The sequence below is a fragment of the Colobus angolensis genome, unplaced genomic scaffold (genome assembly GCF_000951035.1).
Source record: "Colobus angolensis palliatus isolate OR3802 unplaced genomic scaffold, Cang.pa_1.0 Scaffold11, whole genome shotgun sequence".
Lineage (NCBI taxonomy): Eukaryota > Metazoa > Chordata > Mammalia > Primates > Cercopithecidae > Colobus > Colobus angolensis.
In genome coordinates, this window is record NW_012112030.1 from 11,448,279 (window position 1) to 11,473,240 (window position 24,962).

Below are 24,962 nucleotides of genomic sequence, written 5' to 3' on the forward strand. Positions count from 1 at the left end.
TGTTAGCCAGGATGGTCTCGATCTCCTGACCTTGTGATCCGCCCGTCTCAGCCTCCCAAAGTGCTGGGATTACAGGCTTGAGCCATCGCGCCCGGCCTAATCCTATACTTTCTAACATGGAGATTGTTCCCTACTCCTTCCTTACTCTTTTTTTACTATTTTCTCTAAGGCTCATTGTCTACAAGAAAAAAAAAAACAAACATAGATTCCTTCAGAGAATAGGAAATGTTTATACAAATTTCATAAACTTAAGTTACCCTATTCCTCTAAAAATCTGAAAAACATTTTTATTTTCAAATTTTTCATACCCTGAGTGTTATACATATAGTTCTTACTTCTCCAAATGACCACTAAGTTATCCAAGGTATTTATGTGTTGTATTAGATAGCTATTACCACAGTAATGCTGTATGAGAAACAACCTCAAAATCTCTACAATAACATTTACTTTTCTCCATGGGTCTGTGGAACAGCTGGGGCAGTTCTGCTTCAGGCTGTGGGTCAGAGTCAGGTCTGCCCTCTGTGTCTCCTCATTCTGGGACTAGCAGCTTCCCTGGTCATGTTCTTTTCATGGCAGATGGCAGGCACCCAAGAGGGCAAACCAAACAAGCAAGTGCATTGAAAGCTCCTGATTGGACTTGATTTCTACCTACGATCATTGGCCAAAACAAGTTGACAATAGTGGGGTGGAAGAGTACACTCCGGCTCTAATGGGAGCTACTGCAGTGTCATATACCAAAGGGCTTGTGAGCAATAAACCAGTGTGAACGATAATCCAATTCACACCATGTGTGGAAATCTCAAATCCATTCTCTGTCCTTTGCAGGAGTTGAAATTGATTGGACTGGATATCCCACACTTTGCTGCAGATCTTCCACTGAATCGATGTAAAAACCGTTACACAAACATCCTACCATGTAAGATCATCAATTGTGCCAATCCTACTCATGTCTTTTTAGGGTTGAAGGACCGTCATTGCAGATTAATCAATTTCACCAGTCTCTGACCACATCCAGCTGTGGTCTGGATCTCAAGGCCACATCTGAGATTGCACTGATCTCACTCTGCTTTGATGTCTTTAGATCTTATCATATGGAGGAAGATTTAATTATTGTGCTTTTAAATGAATTGTATCTGAACAAAAAGACTGACCATTTGGCCCTTTAGAGATTAGAAAGCCATAGTCAAATTGGGGACTGGATCATTTGTACTCTCATAAAATATTTTCAGTCAATTCATTGATAATGGAAAGAGGCAAATTGAAAGGCAATGCAATATCTTAAAATTCCTTCTCTAACTTCTGACAAGTTATATAGTTGTTTAGCATTTTGTAATAAAAAGCAACATTCAAGAAAAAAGGTAATATAAAGTACTTACAAAACAATTAAAATACATTCCAGTTTAGATTTCACTTTTCTCTCTGCTACACGCTGTGGGAGCTAGGCACAAATGGAAAAGTGAGAAAAGGAAGGCTGAAAACGCTCTAGAAAGAGAAGTCTCTTCTTGATATGGTTTCTTGATGAAATTAGATGTATTATCATAATAACACTTCACATCTGTCCACAGTTCAGAAATTACTTCTTTCATTTAATGTCCACCTACAAAAGAAACCCATGCATCTCCTCTTCTCTAGGCTTCCTTAAAGTAGTGAACTCTCTGGACATCTCTAGGTGAAATGAAAACTGTGTGCTTAGGCTACATACTCTAGCAGTCCAATCAGTCTCACAGATATTTTAGTTCCTGAAATACTCTGCACAACCCCTAAACAATCCTGGAAACAATTCTTTCAAGGACAGGAGAGCTGGTAGTGAAAAAAAATAGTGGTTGGAAGATATTCACTTATTTATTTAAACAACAAACTAAAGTTGAAGAATGGCTAAAATATCGGGCTAAAAATTATTATCTACCTACTCTGTCACTGACTGATTTAACTTAATATTGGATAGAGAGGGTCAAAATAATTTTTCCTTCCATCCTGAATTTTAATACATTTCTCTCCTTATTCTCTACAGATGACTTCAGCCGTGTGAGATTAGTCTCCATGAACGAAGAGGAAGGTGCAGACTACATCAATGCCAACTATATTCCTGTAAGTAGAAAAAAAAGTCAGGCACCCCAGTGCTAACCCAGCCAGAGAAAGACTAGCAGGGCTATATGGATGTGTCAAACAGTTCAAAAGAGAGCCATTCCCAACCCAGCAATTGAATTCTAAAAAGTTTGCATTACCCCATTTCATAATAAAGAATAGAAAAAAAGTCCATAGACTAGTAATGTTTCTCTTTCCTTATAAAGGACCAGTGAAAGGGTCCTTTGTGTTTAAATCTTGTGTTTAAATTTCAGTTTCAGCAACCAAATTCAAAGGGTTCCACGCTAACACCTGCACTTTTAAAATATAAAGATCGTTATTATTGTCATAAAAAGGTGTGGATGTGATTTTTGCAGCCTTCTGGAGAACAATGCTTACAATAACACAGACTAATTATGGTCAGTTACTCTGATAGCCTCTTTGATTAAAAAAGGAGAAAACGTTACATAGGTGTGTGATCCTTTGCCAATTTTATCACCAGTAAATTTTCAGTTTTTTTCCCATAGGCGTTGAGCAGCATTTGGTGCTGACAGTGGCTGGTTAGGTGATAATTTTGTCACTTATCTTTCAGGGATACAACTCACCCCAGGAGTATATTGCCACCCAGGGGCCACTGCCTGAAACCAGAAATGACTTCTGGAAGATGGTCCTGCAACAGAAGTCTCAGATTATTGTCATGCTCACTCAGTGTAATGAGAAAAGGAGGGTACGTACTTACTGAAGCAGTTCCCACTTAGCAGCAAAACCTGCTACAGCCTCTGCCATTGATGAAATGCTTGCTGTTTTCAATGTCAAATAAAACATAGAGACAAAGCGCTAAATTTAAAACATTGTATTCGGGAAGCAAGAATTACAATCTGGGGGCAAACACACAGACCTGGTGGTCTCTGCAGTGTTCAAAGGAAAAAAGAGAAGGTTGGAAGTCTTCTAAAAAGGGGAAATACTGCATATTGTTTTGCAGGAAAGTTCATTAGCACTAGTAAAGTTTTGGGGAGCTGGCAAGCTCGTATTGGTGAATGGATGATGGTGGGTAAAAGTAGTCTCAGAGTCGCAGCAGGTTGTTTCAGTTGCTATTAGATAACACTGGTTTCAAGTTACTAACGGCAGTTTCGGCAACCAAGGCTTACAGAGAATTATATTCCTGGAACAATGTTACGCGTTCTGAGTGCTTTTTTTTTTTTTTTTTTTTTTTTTGAGACAGAGCCTCTCTCTGTCGCGCAGGCTGGAGTGCAATGGCGCGATCTGGGCTCACTGCAACCTCTCCCTCCCGGGTTCAAGCAATTCTCCTGCCTCAGCCTCCCAAGTAGCTGGGGTGTTCTGAGTGCTTTATCCCCTGACCCCTCAACTCTGTTTTAGTTAGGTATGATAAGAATGACCCAAGTCATGTGATTAGAATTCACACTATGTAGCAAAAACGATTGTATTTGCTTTACGTTTCATCTTCACCACAGTCCTATCTAATTCGTCACAGGCAAATACCTTTGTTTTCCCTAAGTGAGCACAGACTTAATTTCTTTCCTAGCCTGTTTGTTTAAAAAAATTGTTTTGTCCTTGCTCCAGGTGAAATGTGACCATTACTGGCCATTCACGGAAGAACCTATAGCCTACGGAGACATCACTGTGGAGATGATTTCAGAGGAAGAGCAGGACGACTGGGCCTGTAGACACTTCCGGATCAACTATGTAAGTCACCAAGCAGAGAGCAGGTGCTGTCCCTGTGCTGCCGCCTACCCCACCACCGCCGGGCAAGTGCTGGGAGACCGCCCCAGTGAGCACTTCGAGCTTTGCAATGCTGCCTCCTTTAAGAGGAAAAATCCACCTTCAGTGTCATTGTTCCCCATTTCATCAGTGATGGTGGGGACGATATGGTTGTTCTGGAGAGGCTGAGAAGATGCAGTAAAAAGTCTAATTTGAACTAATTTGAGATGCACTAGTTCATCTCAAATTAGTTCAGGATCATAGAAGACACTGTTAATCATTGCTTATCAGGCGTCATTGAGGACAGAAGTGTTCTCATTACTTATATTAATCATATATGAGTATAATTAGGGTCTGTAAGGCACACTTACATTTTAAATTAAATAATGAAACCATGAGTTACTAGTTTGGGTTTTGTTTGATTTTTCTCATTTTGTTCTGGTTTGGTTTTCATTGTTTGGAAGGTACTTCTAGGTCTTATTAATCATAATTCCCTATCACTCTTGAAGGGCTATTGATTTCTGATTGATAACACATCCAAAAAAAAAAAAGTCTGTTTTTCTCACAAGGCCTGCCACCTTTCTGCTGACAAGTCTCTGAGCAAACGCTGAATATTTCTGTGACAGACTTAGGTGCTAACATCAATCGAAGTCATGCCATTGACTTCAGCCTATAGAATGTAGAGATTTTACTGTTAATAGCCCTCTCCACTTGAACATGCTCTCTATGAAGACAAAATTGAATAGGAAAGTTCTCACTGAGATGTTCTTCCCTGCTTAGAAACAATCCTTTCTAATAGTTAAGGAAATAGCAAACTGTAGCCTGTGGAACAAATTTACCCACTGCCTGTTGGATAAAGCCCATGAGCTAAGAATGGTTTTTACATTTTTTTAATGGATGAAAAAAAATCAACTGAGCATGGTGGTTCATGCTGTAATCCCAGCACTTTGAGAGGCTGAGGCGAGCAGGTCACTTGAGCACAGGATTTCAAGATCGCCTAAGCAACACAGGGAGACCCCATCTGACTAAAAATACAAAAATTAGCTGGCATAGTGGTACACACCTGTAGTCCCAGCTACTCAAGAGTCTGAGGTGGGAGAATTGCTTGAGCTCAGTGGGGGGAGGTTGCAGTGAGCCAAGATTGTGCCACTACACTTCAGCCTGGGCAACAAGAGCAAGACTCTGTGTACACACACACACACACACACTCACACAAATCAACAAAAAAATATATTTTATATGAAATACTATATGTAAATTATGTGAAATTTAGATTTCAATGTCCATGTGTAACATTTTATTAGAACACAGCCTGCATTGTTTACGAATTGTCTATACTACTTCTGTGCTACATCAAGCTTGAGTAGTTGCAACCGAAACTATATGATCTGCAAAAACTAAAATATTTACTAACTGTCTGTTTGCGGAAAATGTTTGCTGACCCTTAAAATAGGCAATGGAAACAAAGATTGCCCATATCAATACAACGTAAGAACTTGATATTGCCTACTAATTGATATGTACAAGAGATAAATCACTTCTTAATCATTGTTAACTGGCAGTTAACAATGTCTTTTATGACCAGGAGACTTTAGGCAAACCCCCGTATAACTCTAACAGACTGTGTTTTGTGTTGTTTCAGTCGTTTGAAATTCACATTGCTTCCTTGTTAAGCATGTTTTTTTACTCAAATGCAGAGTTTCAGCTTAAGTGTCACCTCCTTTGTGGAGTCTTCTCTGGGCTCGGACACCTTTAGCCCTTTCCTCCACTGGGGCAGTCTCAAGTAAGCTGCGTTATCACAGCACACCATAGATAGTTACAATTCTCGCTTTTTGTGTCTGCCTCCCTAGTATACTGTGAGTTTCAGAAGCAAGTGCTCTATTCCTGTGGAATGAATAAATCAGTGAATAAAGGAGTTATTTCAAAAATAATAAGGCACTTGTAAAGCATCAATAGACTTTCCATCAGAGAAAATATTTGTCAATCCGTATGCCATTTGAACTCTGTTTTTTGTTCTTAGCTATTTCAATTGAAAAGCCAGTGCAAACTGATAACCAAATACAGTACGAATCTGTCCCTAGGTTTGCACATAGGAGAAAAAATTTCAGAGCACAAAATAGGATCTGTTCCACTGCCTAGTCTGTTGACAAGGAAGAGTCACATAGATTATTGCAGGGTCAGTACTATGCTGCTTCTCCTTGGTCTGAAATGATGACCTGTCTTTCAATGGCAAGCATGTGAAGGACTTGAAAAATAGGAATAAAACATAAGGAATTTACTTGTTACAAGCATCTGGTACCAGAGTGCCCCCTTTTGGCCATAAGCATGATGAATCTAAAAGCTAAGCTGCTACAATGAAGGCTAAGTTGCCCAAAGAACATTGTGCTGTGCTAATTAATATATTTTTCAATTTGTTTCATCTTTTTGTTTATACCCTTCTTTATCCATTCCATTTTGACATGTGGAAACTTTCCAATTACAAAAAGATAAAATTACATAAATAAGGAACTCAAGGTAAGAGAAATTTAGGAATAGCTAAGTAAGATAAAAACAGAAGAGTTTTCTCCTTTAACAAGAAAGGAGAAAAATGACCATAACACACAACTTGTCACTTTCTACTACTTGGAACTTGGCACGAACTGAGTGAGAGCTAGAGACTAAAGATCATGAAAAACATGTTTGTTGCCAGGGACTTTGTGCCTTGCTATTCAGGTTGCTATTCAGGCTGACCCCAGTTCCAGGACCCCTACCTTGTAGCTGCGGAGAAACTAACTACAATTTAATGATTTCCTGATTTTAAATGATTTTAAATTACCTTGCACTTTTTTTGTTTTTTGTTTTTTTTTTTGAGATGGAGTCTCACTCTGTCGCCTGGGCTGGCGTGCAGTGGTATGATCTTGGCTCACTGCAAGCTCCGCCTCCCGGGTTCACACCATTCTCCTGCCTCAGCCCCCCAAGTAGCTGGGACTACAGGCACCCACCACCATGCCAGCTAATTTTTTTGTATTTTTAGTAGAGATGGGGTTTCACTGTGTTAGTCAGGATGGTCTCGATCTCCTGACCTTGTGATCCACCCACCTCGGCCTCCCAAAGTGCTGGGATTACAGGCATAAGCCACCGTGCCTGGCCCACCTTGCACTTTTTAACTGAATACATTTTCACCTCAACTGTACTGGAATATATATATTGGCTACAATGTACGCGTGTTATACAAATTATGATCGGCATTTGAACAGGGCAAGCATTTTCCTGAACTTCCCTGGCAACCAAAGTCTTCTGGTGGCTGAGTATTCTTAAATCCTCTTGATGTTGCATAAGTAAATTATTCTGCACAGTTCATTATGCCCAAGATAGTTTCTCAACATACTTCCTGAAGAGAGCAGTGAGGGTAGCCAGTGTCTTTGTAGACTTCATGTTCTGTGTGTCTAAGCCAGAATCCTTCAACATAGTAGGGGAGGCGTTGCACGCTACTGGGGATATATTAGTTGCCAAGGGTACAATGGGTGTAGGGGAAGTAATAACTTATGTATATTTAAATAAATCTTACATATTTACTTATACATTTTATTTATGAATTGTCTTTATACATTTATTTTCTGCCTAAGACCACTGACTCTTTGGAATTCATTTCCCTTTTAATACCTGAACTTAAACCTTAGTTCAAAACGGACAGCGAGGTCAAGCTTCCCTCCTTCGCAGTTAGGATATAGTATTCCATCCTCTGAGTGAATTCTAGGCTCTTCACAAGTTTGAGGAATGAGGGATGAATCAGACCTTCATGAAGCCTGGGTTTGGGATATTTCTGACAGTTGATAACAAGTGGAGAATATATCACTCTTACAAATTAGTTGGAACTAAAAAGAATTGATCTGGAAAGATCCACCTTCTAGTTAATATGTACTCAGTGCAGAGGGAACAACAATATATTTGATGTATGGGTTAATAGGAATAGGATACATGTACAAGTTATACTCACTTACTGGGATTCCCAGAACCAACCATACAATTGCATGGAGCTGGATGACAGTGAGTGATAGTAAGGAGGTACTAGTAAATAATAATATCACAAGCATGATTACACTTAATCCACACAACAACTCTTGTTATAAGTATCATTAGGCCACTTTTAGATATGAGAAAACTGAAGCTCAGTGAGGTGGGTCCTCTAGTATCAAAGCCCAAGACAAGGATTCTCATATGCGTGATTTTGTGAAAGTGCGTTCTTGGGGAAATCCCATAAGGGAGCAAGGGAAGCAGATTGATAGAGAAGAAGCCCTACAGAGAATTCAGCTGAAGTCTCACCTGTGCTGGATCCCACAAACAATGCTGGGGCGTGAACAGCACCATGGTATTGTCTCACTCTGAAAGAGGCTGGATTTTTGTACCCCACAATTAGTCGGGCATTAGCTCTGGGCTGCCCTCAGCAGGAGAATGCAACCTCCTAGGCATTTTCCCTCTGTGCAGTGGAAGGCAACTATCAAGAGATGGGTACTGCTGTGCTGTTAGCAGCAACTGGGAAAAGTGTGCCTCAGGCTGGCAAAGGTATCTAAAGGGCACCAACAGCACTTTCTACAGTGTTTAATTCATTAGCCAAAGCTGATGTAGCTTCTAAATGACAGAGCCAGGATGCAAACCCTAATCTGCTTAAGCTTTTGTCCTTAATTACACAGGTATAGATTAGCCTACTTATCCTACTATTTGAAGCTTTATATAATTAGTGTGTTTTTTTTTTTCATTACCTATTTTATGCCAGATATAGTGCTCAAAACTAGAAAGGAAGGAAAGTGTATTGACCAGGAGTGGAACATGGCTCTACCTTTTTGCATGATTAACCTGTGATCGCTAGTGGAGTCCTGGGCCATCCTAACAGTGAACTGAAAAATTAATGCTTGTTTTGGCTTTTTTTCTCTACAGGCTGACGAGATGCAGGATGTGATGCATTTTAACTACACAGCATGGCCTGATCATGGTGTGCCCACAGCAAATACTGCAGAAAGTATCCTGCAGTTTGTACACATGGTCCGACAGCAAGCTACCAAGAGCAAAGGTCCCATGATTATACACTGCAGGTAACCTCATCAACTGCATAGTCTATTAAATATTAGGAGTTGATTCTGTAAGGGAAATAACTCACCATTCCATAAGCCCTTATCAGATTTAGTTGAAAATTAAATGAATTCTGATTTTTTAAACTATGATTAATTGATGTCTTACTATATACAATATTTATTATGGCTTTCTTGTATCTATACCCTATAAGATAGATGTTATTATTCCCATTTTTAAATGGAAAAAAAAATAGAGAAGGGTAGAGATGTTAAGGGATTCACACAAGTTCATGCAACCAGAACATGGAGGAGTTAGTATTCGAATCCAGGCATGCCAATCTGCAAAGATCGTGCCCTTAATATGTGATATTATCCTGCCCCATCAAGGATTCAGAGTAGTTACAACATGGACAAATACAAGGTCAAATTATAGAAAGCTGATCACAGCTCCACATTATATAAATAGACATAAAAACTAGAAAAAGAAAAGAAAAAATGAAAATATTCAGCTTATGAAGATAAACATATTTGCTATGGTTCCTCTTCAGCATTGTCTCTTAAATTTTCAGACAGTAGAATGAAAAAGGATATGGGATGTAAAAAAATCAGGGTCCACACTAATTCCCAACAGGAACAGTTATCATTAAATTTAATTTGTTCTTCCTACTATACGAACAGAGCTCCATCAAAATCTATCTCTATGATACAATACTGCTGTAAAATCCTTATGCAACCTCAAAAGAATAGGGGACATAAACATGCTCCAATGGCATATGTCAGGTGGCAGTGGGATGAAGATGTGAAGGGAAGCATTGGCAGCCATGCCAACCTAAGCAAATAAATCTACAATCCCAGACCTACTGCCTTGGCCCTTTTGAATTAGAATGGCTAGAATGAGGATGTATGTGTGTGCATTCATGTGTGTTTGTGTGGAGTATGCATCTCCCTGGAAAGGAAAATGCTTCATAAACTACTAAGTTTCTGTTTAGGGCAGATATTGTTGCCATCAATCCACTGTAGGCATTCATAGGTTAAAGGATGTGCTTTAGCAGATAAGATTATCTATTCTCAAAATGGTTTTTTTCAAGAGCAGAAAATGAAGCTGTTCAACTCTGGGGTCAAACTCATGGATTCCTTTCATGGAAGATAGTAAGTGCAGTTCTGGATATGACTTTATAGGCGCTTACTCAGAGGCAGATCATTTTATCTGAGAAATCCTGGGAGGGAAGAGTTGTCCAGTAGAAAAAGCAACCTTAAACTCAAGGTTTATAGAGTGGGATTTTTCTAGCAAACTCCATATAATTGGCTTGAACTTTCTCTTTTCCCATCATTTCACAGGAATTCAAAGCTTAGAGTCATTTGGCTCTTTGCTGAGGATTGGAAGGAAAAAAAGGGCTGACTTCAACACATAGAACTAGGGACTGTGAAGGGCAGTTGGCCGGCGCATGTCCGTCCACTTCCACCTGTGCCCTGAGCACTGGGATTGGGGGACTGGCTGAGACTGGGTCCATATTTTTCATGTGATTTTAAGGTAACTATTTCAAAGGTCCCTGTGAGATGGAAGCAGGCTCAGGACCCACTAAAAGGGCAGGCGTGCTGTAAGACAGGTCTGGAGTGGTGAACTGAACTTAGGGTTGAAGATACACAAATCTCTGTGGTCCCAGAGCTAGAGTTAGAGTATGGACATCTCAACGGGACTTTTGAGCTGGTCTGAGGGCTTAACTCTGATGGTGTTCAAAAGACGGTATTATGTGTATCAGCTCTCTGAATGCAGAAATCAGCTCCCGAGGGTACTCAACGTGGAATCCCTACTTTTCTCCTGAAGCAGAGACCCCGAAAAAGGATGTGGCCAATGCAGTGCAAATCTCTCTCAGGAAGGTAGCCATGACAGTCAGAAATGTGACATTAGAAGGAACACCAACCACAACTGCATACTTAAAAATCAGTTAAGTGGAAGGTATTGTCAGGAGCTTAGACTTCTTTTTTCCACAAGGGTACTATTTGTAGTTTTTTAGAAATCATCAATTTTATTTCAACAGTAAAGTAGCACCATCTGGGCTGGCCGCGGTGGCTCACGCCGCTAATTCCAGCACTTTGGGAGGCCAAGGTGGGAGGATCACCTGAGGTCAGGAGTTCGAGACCAGCCTGGCTAACATGGCAAAACTCCATCTCTACTAAAACTACAAAACTTAGCCAGGCGTGGTGGCGCATGCCTGTATTCCCAGCTACTCGGGAGGCTGAGGCAGGAGAATCACTTGAACCCAAGAGGCGGAGGTTGCAGTGAGCCAAGATCACGCCATTGCCTTCCAGCCTGGGCAACAGAGCAAGACTCCGTCTCAAAAAAGAAAAAAGAGAAAAAAAAGAAGGACCATCTGAATAATGTGCCATCGGAACGTTCTTTTGCAGTGCTGGAGTAGGACGAACGGGAACATTCATTGCCCTGGACAGGCTCTTGCAGCACATTCGGGATCATGAGTTCGTCGACATCTTAGGGCTGGTGTCAGAAATGAGGTCATACCGGATGTCTATGGTACAGACAGAGGTAGGAACATAATCTATATGCATTTTTAAATTTTCCCTGGACTGAAAAACTTACCATTATTCAATGGTATGCTTCAACACAATTCTCTCAAACTTCTTTGTCTCTGTCTTTCCCATTTTCTTATTGTATATGCTCAAACGGCTTTGAGGCATAAAAGAAATAGACACTAGCCTCCAGAAAACCATTTGGTGTATAGTGATTACACTTTTATTGGCATCATAATTCAGAGTGCATGGATAGATTCCTAAGAGTAAAACTTCTTTGAACAGACTCAGAGTCAATTGCAGATAACAGCCATCCTGGGTAAATGCCACCAAATAGAGACTGTAGAACTGGTGCAATTTGATTTGTATTTGAAATGTTGAATTTGATTCAATACATTTGTCATTAGTTTATCCTCCATGTGACTCTATCCCAAATTCACTTTTCATGATGATTAGAAGTTGGATTTGAGCTTTCTGTCCCTTTTATGATTTTAAAGATTCCCAGTCCCCAACCTACCAGCATTGCCTGTTCCCTTCATGTCAGTGATGAAGATTTATTATTTTAACAACATGGAAACATCCCCTGAAATATCCAACAGTGTTATGTGCTTCGTCTTCCTCCTCTTCTCCCAAGTCCTCCCTCCCTGAAAGCCTGAGGACGCACTTAGTCTGGAGTGGCAACGCCGGCAGACAGCACTGCCTGCCTCAGATCAGCCGTGGGTGTGTACCTCTGTGGGCGCAAAAACCCAAGTACAACAGCTTCTTCACAAGCCTCATCACCCAGCCATACTCGCGACTTCTTAGCCTCAGTCTTACAGCAATCCTTTTTCTCAAAGAGTGTGTGTGGGTGGAACACTTGGGTAGAACACAACCTGGCCTGACCTGTATCAGGATATTTTTAAAATGCTTTGATCTTCCTCATGCTTTTCCTACTCAGCACCACTAGATGTCAGCATCACTTCAAAAGCCCAGAGTAATGGCGGCCGTCTCAGCTCTGTTTCTGCTTTCCCACTCCCTTTGCTTTTCTTTCCTCCTACCTCCCCAGTCTTATCTCACCAACTTTTGGCAAGGCTGTTTCAGTGCATCCATTTCTGAGCTACAGCAGGATCATACCACTTGGGAAAGAGTTATCCTCGTTAATATTCAGACCTCTCATTGATAATTAGGAAGCAAGTACAATTGGTTTCCTCACTTTCTTGATTTCAGTCATGCTGCCTGGTAATTTAGTGTGGTGGGGACATCAACATCACTTTTTAATCGTAAGTTTAAAATGTCTGGTTTCCCAGAGGAGTCCACTATCTGGTGAGTAAACAGTGCTTTATTAATCACTCCATGTTTTTGGCTTTTACTTCCATAAATTTGCACCCTGATATGTGATTAAAACTCCACGTTATGTATATGAATCTCCAAGCTTCAAAGAGCCACACCTTATTTTAAGTATTTTGTATTTAATGAATTGTTTACCCAATTTACTTAATTCATACCTTTTAAAACTTAATAGATTTTGGGGCCGGGCGCGGTGGCTCACACCTGTAATCCCAACACTACAGGGAGGTCGAGGAGGGCAGATCACCCAAGATCAGGAGTTCGAGACCAGCCTGGCCAACATGGTGAAACCCTGTCTCTACTAAAAATATAAAAAAATTAGCCGGGTGTGGTAATGGGCGCCTGTAATCCCAGCTACTCAGGAGGCTGAGGCAGGAGAATTGCTTGAACACAGGAGACAGAGGTTGCAGTGAGCCAATACGGTGCCACTGCACTCCAGCCTGGGAGACAGAGCGAGACTCCATCTCAAAAAACAAACAAAGAAACAAAAAACTGCATAGATTTTAATTATGGCCTGTTTGCTTTTTACTTTTCCCAACTACAGATTCTTAATCTCTTTCACGTGACAGATCCTCCATCCCATTTTCAGGGCCATTATCTCTCTTTGGGTGGTAATTAAGCAGCCACCATGTCACTTCCCGCAAAGCCAAAAAAAGTTTTCTTTTCTCCCTAAATGTTTTACCCTAAATTTTGGTTGTTTCATTTGTTTATGGCAGCATTTTAGGGATATGCATTTTAGCATATCTCCACGGACACAGCCTTTTTAAAGTACAGTATCCCCATCCTGGCCAACATAGTGAAACCCCGTCTCTACTAAAAATACAAAAATTAGCCAGGCATGGTGGTGCCCACCAGTAGTCCCAGCTACTCGGGAAGCTGATGCAGGAGAATCGCTTGAACCCAGGAGGCAGAGCTTGCAGTGAGCCGAGATCACACCACTGCACTCCAGTCTGGTGACAGAGTGAGACTCTGTCTCAAGAAAAACAACAAAAAATAATTAAAATTAATTATTAAATAATTAAATAAAAAATAAAGTACAGTGTCCCTTCCCTGAACTCTCATGAGGAGTTCAAAGTCAGCAAAGGGGGCAGAGGTCCCCCGGGTTGCCTACTTTTTCCAACTTTTCTTGCTTGACCCTTGATTCCCTCAGGACCTCGTGGTGGATGTTTTCCAGTTCCAGTTATTTATCTGTGTCTGTTTTTTTTCTTTCTTTTAAATTATGTCTAGAACATCTTGTTCATTTACTTTCATTTTTTCCCTGTTCCTCTGCTCACCATGGTTCATCCTGTATTTTGAATACAGATTGATCTGCCTAAGATTCTCCTTTAGCCCATTCACATTCAAAGTCTGCTGCCAGGTCACAACAGTTAACAAGGAAAGAACAAAGTAAAAAGCAGCTTATTCTTTTCACATGTATCATCCTAGAGTACTCCTCTAACACTAATGATTCTCAACTCCAATTGAGCTTTGTTTATATGTATATAATCAACCCACGTAGACCATATTTCCTCCCGTCACTGGTATCTAATTTTCCAGCCTTCTCTACATTGCCTTGATTACACCACTCCACCTCACCCAAAAAATTGCAGAAGTAGCTCATAGGATGAGTCATATCTCCAGGTTCATATATCAGGGTCATTGCAACATGCTGCCTGGACTGCACTGTGACCTGCCCTCTTCCTCTTCCTCACCTGACCAGACACGCTCCATGGGCTTCTTCACACAAACAGAGGTGTATTTAGAAAGAATGCCAGACCCTGGGGGGAGGCCCGAGTCTCCACTTTACTGCTGCACAAGTCATGTCACCTCTCAAGGCTCCCATTTCTCTTCTGTAAAACACGAATGATAACTTTCACTCATTTTTGTAAAGTAGACATGATGGGAAATAGGATAACCTAGATAAGTGCTTTGAAACTGTGAACTGTCACTTATGAATGATGTTCTCCTCTCTTCTATTTTTACCAAATATTTTGTTTGGTTTTCCTCTAATACCCTTCCCTGGAGGTCAGCTGGGGCTTTGCTTTGAGCAGCCTCTCCTCCTGATCTGCAGTTTGGATTTCTCAGGGACTTTCAAGGACAAGTCTCTCCAGGTCTTTATTTACTTTCCTTGTGGTCTTTTTGTTTGGTTGTTTTTTGTTTTGATACAAAATGTAGCCACTAAGTAGATGCAGATTGAAAGTCCAGGCAATCTCTGGTCTTATCTATTCCCTGTGTTGACATAATACCAGAAACAATGGATTGGGTGTCCATGTGTGATGACCACAAGTGGTAGCTCAGCCACCGATACCATCACCACAAAAGGGAATACGTTTTCTCCAAACCATGTTGAAAAATACAGGTTATCAACCCAGTGATGTTTGAAATATTAATTTTATTTTTTGTATGAAGTTGTTACACAGGCGACTTCTTAAAATCCTATGGATATCTTGACTGGATCTTATTTAAATGTTATTTCTAGTGGTATTACTTATAGAGAAACTCTGGGAAACAAAGAAAAAGGAGGAACACTATGAAATTACCCTTCCTTCTTGGCAGAGAGAAAATTTTGGTGATTTTATCCTGGCTTTCATTCAAGTATAACTTTTATATGATTGTGCTCATATTATATGTATATATGTACATGTATGTATATATATGTATTACTTTACATTCTATTTACATTCTAGTTTCTCATTTAGGATTTTACTATGTAGCCTGTATAGTAACAAAAATTACCTAAAACTCTATAAATCTCATTTAAGGACAGCCTAATGTTTCATTACAGACACACCATTGCATACGTAAACCAATCTCCTTTTTATAGAACATTAAATTGGATTATTTCCCACTTTTTACTATTATCTGTGTCCACACCATTATGAGCACTTTATTAATTCTGCCTCCACAAATAATAGGTAAAATGGACTGCCCAAACAAACTTGTCACCATTAAATATTATCTTTTCCTTTTAGCTTTGTCCACTACATAGATAGAAAATAATGATTTCAATTTACTTTTTATTACTTGACTATTTTTGGCATATTTTAATATTTCCTCAGTTTACTTCAAAAATCATTTAATAAGCACAAGCTAAGTGCTAGGCATTAGGAATAAAAATACATAGTTTCTAACTTCCAGGGAATATTTGGCCTAGTGGTTGATGTGCTTTACTTATTTGTCTATTTGTATGTTACTGATTTGGATGACTTTATCACAAAAATAAAGGTATCAATATTCTGTCATAATTCTAGAAAATATTTTTCTCTCCCAGTTTCTGGTTTACCCTATGTTTTATTCTTTTTAACTTTTTAAAATATACAGTAGATTGAGATTTTTATTTGTAATTTATTCTACTGCTCTTAATTTTAGAAATTCCTTTCCTAAAGTAATCAGAAATTAACCAATATTTTCCTCTATATTTTTAATGACAATTTATTAAATTACCTGGAATTTACTTTGGTGTATGATAAGGGGATATCCTTTTTTTTTTTTTCAAAATAGCCCCATAATTTGATTGAATGTTCATTTCCTTTAACATTAATAATGATCTAATGTACAGCATGGTGAACATAGTTCATAATACCATATTGTATACTTGAAATTTGCTAGGAAAGCAGATCTTAAGTGTTCTCACCACACACACACACACACACACAAATATATATACACATATATATACACACACACATATATATAAACATATATATAATCTGGGGTGATGAATGTGTTAACTAGCTTGATGGTGGTAATCATTTCATAATATATATGTATATCAAATCATCACATTGTACACCTTAAATATATATAATTTTTATTATACTGCAATAAAGTTAGGGGAAAAAATTCCACTGTTTTTAAGAAAAGCCATGATGTTCTAAGCTCTATTATTAATCAGAATACTTTTACAGTTGATTCTCTTGGATTTTCTAGTTATAAAACCGTATCTCTGTAAATAATGAAAATGGTTTCCTTTAACACCAGATCTTGATCATTAAAACTGTCATAGTATAAAATATTATGTCTTTGCACATATCTGCTCTGAAACCTGTTTTTGTCTTTTGTTCCAGGAGCAGTACATTTTTATCCATCAGTGTGTGCAACTGATGTGGATGAAGAAGAAGCAGCAGTTCTGCATCAGTGATGTCATATACGAGAATGTTAGCAAGTCCTAGTTCAGAATCCGGAGCAGTAAGTGGAGAAGAGCTCGCCACAAGTGCTCAGTCTTAGAACTATTAGAGGGGGACGTGATGGATGGGACAAAAGACAGCAGTAGCCATTTGTATTGACTCTGACTTCACATGAGTATTGCTTCCCAGCTCCTGGCTTCACATGGGTGGTCACAGGGAGAAACAAGTACTGTAGCAGATCTTTGAGTTTCAATGCAGCTTGGTTGGTGGTAGCAACAAACAGGAGTTTCTGCACCTCATGATGACTTCACCTCCATTCCCTCTACTCAGAACCCTAAATTATTCTGTTATTGGATCTGTGCCTGTAATATCAGGATACTACCATCCAAATCTATCTAAATATCTTGTGCAAATATTTTATTGATTACAAGGGCTGTATAAGGGGTTACCAAAAAGACATGAGCTGGATTGGATACTCCTAAAACCAAAAACAGCAGTGACAATAGAGTCTCAGGATAGCAGAGTCTGAAAATGCCTTGATCTCTCCTATTATGTGAGCCCCTACTTGAGCTTCATGAAGGTGCTTGTAACATATTCAATGCCTTCTACTCCAATTTTGACTAGGAGATCAGATTTTGGAGGTGTAAGTAATCTTGGCTGAGGTAACAGTAATCTGCCCATTTAGTTCAGTAAACGGACTGTAGAGTGTCTGACTGTACTGGGAGGAGAGGAGTCAATGAGAGGACAGTGGTGCATGATGGGAGAATCATGAAAGTCTGGGAAGCATATGGACCAGCGGACAGCAGGATAGGATTAGCGCTGCACCTGTACATCCATCAAGGGAGACAGAGCACACAATGGAACAGGAAGGATAAAAAATAAAGAAAGAGAGAAACAAATTTGTTGGGAGACGGAAAGACATTCAGACCCACAGAAAGGTGGCAGCACACAGAGAAAGATACACAGATCAACCCACATCTGCATGGGTTGTGAGACTGAGCATAGTGAGAGCAGTGGTGGAGCAGGAGAAGGTTGCCGTGATACCAGGCTGCTTACTGTCTTTCTCTGTCTCATTCACAGGAGAGGACATGATGTGCACCCATCCTCCCTTGCTTCCAGATCGTTTTAGGGGGCCCTGATAGTCATTATTCTAAAAAGAGGCCCTGCTTTGTAATATGTGGCCAAGGAGATAATTTATCTCACAAAAGCACCGGGAAGACTTAGCCTTAAAGAGCCTACAGTGTCTTTTTGGACTCTTTCACTTCGGGACATTTAATAATGGACCAAATTCAATAGAACATCAGGAAGGTCAAGACGCTCTCCAAAGGGCAGGAAGTACGGCACTTCCGAAGAGTTTCGTTGGCCCTTTGCTGGTTGGGCTGAGTTTTTTATTTTTAAGTGTTTGTTTTTAAGTGCAATAATTTTTGTATGTGTGTGATTCTTATCAGAAAGTTGAATTGTTTTCTGCCTACACCATTCATCAGCCCCATTACCCAGGAAGGAACAGGCATTGTTAGCATCAGATTATACCTCATTATTGAAAGGAAGCATGGCCACACAAGAAGAAATGGTCATTCTGCTTCAAGGAAATTGAGCCAGCACTATCTGTACTCCAACATCACTGGATCTGGAGTGGGGAGGTTGGACACGGAAGAAAGGGGTTCTACCCACAGATCAACTGTGTAATCTTTTCCTATTCCAAATATGAAAAGCTATAATTCAACTTCAAAGTAGAGTAGAAAAAAATTTGTCTTAACTGTTCTAGTTCTTGATGGTTTTCTTCCGTATTAACAGTTGGTGTTTCTTCTTTGGCCCTTTTGGACTAATGTTACTGTCCAGGTTCTTTCTTGAGAAACCACATCTGGTTCAGAAGAGTGTCAAGTCGGACTCTAAACTCCCTTGCTGTCTGAGCAATCTTGGTGCCTAGACTTTGCATTCCTTGTTCTGTTGACCTGCATACATGTGAGAGCTATTTCTTTAAGAACTGTATAGGCTGTGAAAACGCACTTTCTTTCCCCCAAAGAGCTGGGAATTTATGAAGTTATGGCAATGAACTGCAGCATGCTGGGACAATTATTTGACTCCACTTTTTTGGGTAATATTGTCAAATGTCTCTGTGGATTCTGGCAGAGATTTCTCTTTGTTTTGTTATTCTTTTGGTTGTCAGTTTCATTTTAACGAGTGTAACTAGTAACATTTTATTCTTTGGATTTTGTATAATTACAGTACATGATTGTGTATTGTGACATGAATGCTGTCAAAATGACATTGATGGCATTGTGAAACCTGTTACTTTGTGTCACTTCCTGATAAATAAGAGGTGAGGACATGGATATACAACAGAAAACACTTTGAGTTGAAAGTAAACACAAACTGGCTGCTTCCCCGTGGCAGCTGTGGCTGTTGTGAGCCTCCATGTGTGTGCTTCCAGAAGGCTTTGCTCCTCTTCATGCACCTGACACTGCCCCTTCCCCTGGCTTCCCTCCATCCCTGATCATCTTCATGAAGCCACAGATAGAAGATCAGCTTAATATTTTATCAGTGACCTCAGTGATGGTGAAGGATGCCAAATGAACAGCTCTGCACCCCACCGTCTCTTGTCACTGAGAAGGCTTGGCCATGGCAGACCTTGGCAGAGTTTCTTGCAAGATCTGGCCAGTGAGTCTCAGTTTCACCTTGCAGGGTGAATGGCAGAGGATGCCCATACCCTGCAGGTTAACAGCTTGGGCTCCTCAGGGATTGTCAGTTCCTACTCACCTTCCTGCTACCACCTCCTCCTCTTCTTCTCACCCCCCACTCCTTTATTTCCCTTTTTGGACATTTTAATAACATATCACACCACTCTCAGGAACAAACATGGTTAATGAAAGGTGGCAAAGGGATGTGTGACATTCTTAGATTTTCACACATGGACAGTCATGAGTGAAATGTGCAACCTTGGAAGAGCTGATACAATGTATGGTAAGCTGAAATACATTTCCAACACTGCAGCTCAGAGCGTACAAAAGTTTTGCAGCCTGAAACATTGCTTCCCATGAAACAAAGCACTTTATAAATATTTTATGTTTTTCTTGAGCACCCCATCAAGGTAGGGATCGAATAGTGCCCGATCAATTTTCCCAAAAGGAAAGAGGAAGTATCCAGAGTTTAGACTGAAAGCTCATAGTCAAAACTACAGGAAGGTCACACTGTTCACTGGACCACTGTTCCTCCTCAGTTTGTAGAGCTTATGATGGAAAAGGCATCAGTCTATCAAAATACTTGATTAATCCTGATAATGACTTTGGAATTATCTCTCCTGGGTCTCAGTTAATAAACTGAAGAATGACCTAATCATAGCTCCATATCTAGAAACAGGTATAAGAAGTATCGGATATGATAATTGACCCAAAGGTGCTTCGTGTCTGTTCTCTCGTGTATGTTCCATAAAGCTACTCTAACCAGCTCTGTTTCCACACTAGGACCCAACTTTAAGCATTCAGGAGGGAGGGTTCCAGAGCCTCTGCATTATTAATTAGGGTTTTAAAAATTCATTTGAGTAGTGCTTTGTTCCAAAAGAACACAGGGCCCTTAGCGCATGTATTCATAATAGCCTGTATGTCACACAAAAAGATCTAAAAACTTGAGCATTATGAAACATTTCACTTTGAGTCTATTTTTTCTTTTTGAGACAGAGTCTCTCTCTGTTGTCCCCCGCTGTGGTGTAATGGCACAATGGCGTGATCTTGGCTCATTGCAGCCTCCACCTCCCGGGTTCAAGTGATTCTTCTGCCTCAGCCTCCTGAGTAGCTGAGATTACAGGTGCGCACCACAATGCCCAGCTAATTTTTTGTATTTTTAGTAGGAACGGGATTTCACCTTGTTGGCCCAGCTGGGCTCAAACTCCTGACCTCAGGTGATCCACCCACCTCGGCCTCCCAAAGTGCTGATGGAATTATAGGTCTGAGCCACCATGCCAGGCCTTGAGTGCTATTGAGATCAAATTCCTTGGCTGCAAAAGATAATTTATGAAGTTAATTGACAAACTACCATTAGGATCTAATTAATGTAATAGTTGACACCATTATATCCATTACTTCATATGATGATTTTATTTAACTTGAAAAGAGGGACGGATGACAACATTTTTTGGAAAAGCATTTTAATTCAGGGTCTACAATTTCCCACTGTAAAGACAACATTGCCTCCAAAATGTAAAATTAGAAAAGTTACTACTTTTTTTTTTAATGTCAGATTTTATAATGTATCTCCTTTCCTAAAAACTGTTCCTACTCTCAAAAAGGTGACACAGCTCTCAAAGGAGGCTGTGGTGTCAACAGGCAAAGCAGGATCGGGGACTTTGTTTTCAAATTTTTTGCAGGCCACTTGATAGCTGCTTGCTAGAGTATTGGCTCTTAGCCAAGAAGTTAAAGTTACTAAGTCCAATCTCTATGAGCCAAAATTCTCCCTGCTTTCTAGCAAGGAGGCCTTCCTTTACACCTCAGGAAATGTCTGATGTAATGTGCTTCAAATAGCTGGCTTGCTTCCTAGCTCACAGATCTCTAGTCTGGTACTTGGCACAGGGATGAAGTCCAAGAGCCATGCCCATCATCGAATATAACATTCACTTTGGCCAAAGGGGTTATAAAGCAACAAAATATAACCTGCAAAACCTGCAAACTTCCACCCCTGATTTTTCATAGCCTCATTTGGAACCATTTGAAGGAAGTTTCAGCTGTGACATCTCTGACCCCTGGCCTTCCAGAAGAGTAAGATTTTTGCTTTTAGTTTTATCTGGTGATTATCACAAGGCCTTTTCCTGGTGGGTCACTGGATTAAAGATGGAGTATAAGGTTTAGCTCTGGGAGTTGCATTAGAGGAGGGACATGAACAGAAGGCTGAAGGCTGTCCAGACATGGTCACCAGATCCACCGGAAATGTGGGAAAATAACAGGCTATGCTAACAAAACCTGGGAAAACGGGGGCTATTAAATCTGGAGTAAAGGAAGTCATTTATTGAATCATTCAGTCAACAAACGTGTGTTTATCTAATCATATTGGAGAAATCAATCAATCAATCCATCCATCCATCGTGGTGTATCACACACATTGGTGATACATTTGCTGGTACAGAACTGGAAAGTCAGGCCTGGGAAATCAGGACTCTTATCCCTATGACACAAGGTCATCCACATTTTACCTCTTTTATATTCCTCTTTTATATTCCAAGGTCTGTGACTGTGAGAGTAGGTGCCAGGGGAGGGGGTTCAGGTGTCACCCTGGAAAACCCAGTTAGCCTAGGCCAGATACCAGCTTCAGATGCTCTTACCAAGTCTATTGAAGACTATCAGAATGGCCCTTAGAGACTGTGGGCGATTGGCTTGTAACAAGGTGGCATGTAATGTACTAAACTATTCCTGGTATTGTTTTCAGATCCTTACACACGTTATCTTCTGATGCCCTATGCGATGGACTGAATTTGTCCCCCCAAAGTTCGTATGTTGAAATCCTAACCCCTAATGTAATGATATTAGAAGGTGGGGCCTTCTTGACCACTTGCAATATGCTAGGCCCTGTGGTAAGCCAAAATATGATGGCTTTTAAAAATAGGCTATATAATCAGTTTTAATACTGTTGTTGGAAGGTTCAAGAAAGCCTTAGTCAAGTCTTTTTCAACATTTTTACTTATATCTTCCACAACTTCGTCAATATATCTTCCGGACATACCCACCAGCCATCATATTTAATGATGTTAAATATTTTCCCCAATGGCTTATATAACAGAAACAACAAATACTCATTGTTTTTGTTACTCATAAACCACTAGAAACCCTGACATGATCGCTTTTGCTTGATAAGAATCATCAGACTAGTCCTGCCCTCCTACTCATAACAAGACTCTCCTCAACCGTATTCCTGGTGGATGGCTAAGTCTTTTCTACTGAACACTTTCAGAGGGAGGAATCGCTCCTAGGGTAACAAAGCATTTTTTCTTTTGTTTACACATCCAAGGACCTTACTGACATTAAGAATGTATGAGTCTGTGCCCCCTGTGGGCATGGGCTTGAAGCCCAAATCTACTTCCCCATCTTGGGGAAAAAAAAAAAAGGTTCTGCAACTGCTTTGAATACCGGACTGGCTTCTCACTTGGCAGCAAAGGAGATGGCACTTATACCTGACTGAGAGAGCAATGGGAGTTTCTTTCTAATGTGTTAATCCCGATATGTTCATATCCTCAACTTCAAAACATCATTAGGAGGTGAGAATACTCATTTACCAGGTGACGAAGTTGAGAGACAATAAGGTGAAGAGGCAGTGTAGTTAAATTACAATTACAGGGTTAGAAAGTGGCAGAAGCAGGATTCCAAGCCAGCTCTGCCCAGGCCTAAACCTTCTCCCTCACGACTTCATGCTGTTTCTCATTCATACTTGGCATGGATAAAGTACAGTAGGACGGAATTAATAGCTTCATCTCCAGGGAATGTGTTTAATACAGAGGGGAGGCATTCAAGTTGAGAAATGGTAAATCCCTAATCTTCTAAGAAAATCATTGATTTAATGAACCTTTCACGCCAGGCACTGTAGAAGGGGCTATGGCTGTGAAGATGGATGCAACGAGATTCTTGCTTCTAGTTTACATTCCAGTAGGGGAAATCAGAAGTAAAAATAAGGGCAACAAAGTGTAACAGACACCATGATAGAAACAAAAGGCATCCAATGTAAGTCCAAGGGAAGGACAGGTGATTTTTTTTTTTTTTTTCTGGAAGGGTCAGGAAACACTATACTACTATATTAAAGGACTAATAACTATAGGGCCACATTAAGCAATACTAAAGAGGAACAGTCATTGCTCATTCAGCAAACATGACGCACCCGTGTGCATCAGTCACTGGGGCCCATATGGATGAGCAATCCTCCCACCCTGCCTTCTGAACCCGTACCCATATGGATGACCGCTCCTCCCACCCAAACTTCTGAACCCGTGCCCATATGGATGACCGCTCCTCCCACCCAAACTTCTGAACCTGTTCTTCTTGGCACCTTCCAAAGTGACCATTTCTCTTAAGACATCCACGATGTCTTAAGAGATCCATGTATCTCTTAAGATACACGAGCTCCAGCTCATGTATCACTCAGCAGAATCTGCTGGATTTATTCTTACTGCAAACCTAACAGAGCATATCGGGACTACTTTTCAAGACCCTTTGCAGAGTTCTGGCCAATGGAAGGTGTGCTTCCTGGGCCTCTGGACCATGAAAATTACCCAGGAGTAGCCGGGCGTGGTGGTTCACATCTGTAATCCCAGCACTTTGGGAGGCCAAGACAGGCAGATCACGAAGTCAGGAGATGGAGACCATCCTGGCTAACACAGTGAAACCTCATCTCTACTAAAAATACAAAAAAAAATTAGCCAGGTGTGGTGGTGGGCACCTGTAGTCCCAGCTGCTTGGGAGGCTGAAGCAGGAGAATGGCATGAACCTGGGAGGCAGAGCTTGCAGTGAGACAAGATTGCGCCACTGCACTCCAACCTGGGCGACAGAAAAAAAAAAAACCGACAACAACAAAGAAAGAAAGAAAAGAAAATTACGCAGGAGCAACCTTCCATTCCAGCCTCCCCCACCCACGTCTTTCTCCTCTCTCTCTCTCTCTCTCTCTCTCTCTCTCGGTGTGTGTGTGTCTCTTTCTCTCTTTCCCTCCCCTCTACCCCAACACAGATGGCCACAGGTAGGAGGACCCTGGGTCCCTGAATCACCACTTGGGGAAGGCGTATCTGGCAGCATTGGCCCATTATGTGATCAAGAAATATATTTCTATTGCATTGTCACTGAGGCTCGGTGATTGTCAGTTACAGCAATCAACCTGCCCTTAACCAATATGGCAGCACAAGGATAACCTTTACAATGACGTTCCATCTAAGTTACAACAGGAATTTTTCAGAGCAATGGTGTGCGACTGCCCGGTAAAATTCTCAGAAGACAGTTAAAGATGAAGCAGTGCAGAGCAAAGTAAACCCACAACGCAAAACAAGGGTTCAGGAAAGGCCACAGAGCAATAATGGTTCCTTTAATGAATAAACTTTTTAATGGAAATATATGAATTCTTCCTTATGAGTTGGAAGATCTTCCTCCAAGTTAGATCTCTCCTGATCTTTTGGTTGTCATTGCTTTTCACACCCCATCATAAGACCATGACT

General features: G+C 40.5%; 1 protein-coding gene across 2 annotated transcripts in view; it reads left to right on the forward strand.

Annotated features, from left to right (window-relative positions):
* PTPRO (protein tyrosine phosphatase, receptor type, O) overlaps positions 1 to 20,122 on the forward strand; it is a 278,428-nt gene extending 258,306 nt beyond the window's left edge. For both annotated transcript variants that reach the window (XM_011954422.1, XM_011954430.1), the window contains 8 exons: positions 826 to 916; positions 2,012 to 2,088; positions 2,657 to 2,791; positions 3,646 to 3,768; positions 8,698 to 8,852; positions 11,238 to 11,373; positions 16,730 to 16,850; positions 17,870 to 20,122. In XM_011954422.1, coding sequence (XP_011809812.1) covers positions 826 to 916; positions 2,012 to 2,088; positions 2,657 to 2,791; positions 3,646 to 3,768; positions 8,698 to 8,852; positions 11,238 to 11,373; positions 16,730 to 16,834 — 822 coding nt within the window. In that variant the 3' untranslated portion in view covers positions 16,835 to 16,850; positions 17,870 to 20,122. The remainder of the gene's footprint in view (positions 1 to 825; positions 917 to 2,011; positions 2,089 to 2,656; positions 2,792 to 3,645; positions 3,769 to 8,697; positions 8,853 to 11,237; positions 11,374 to 16,729; positions 16,851 to 17,869) is intronic.
* Positions 20,123 to 24,962: the final 4,840 nt, after the last annotated feature.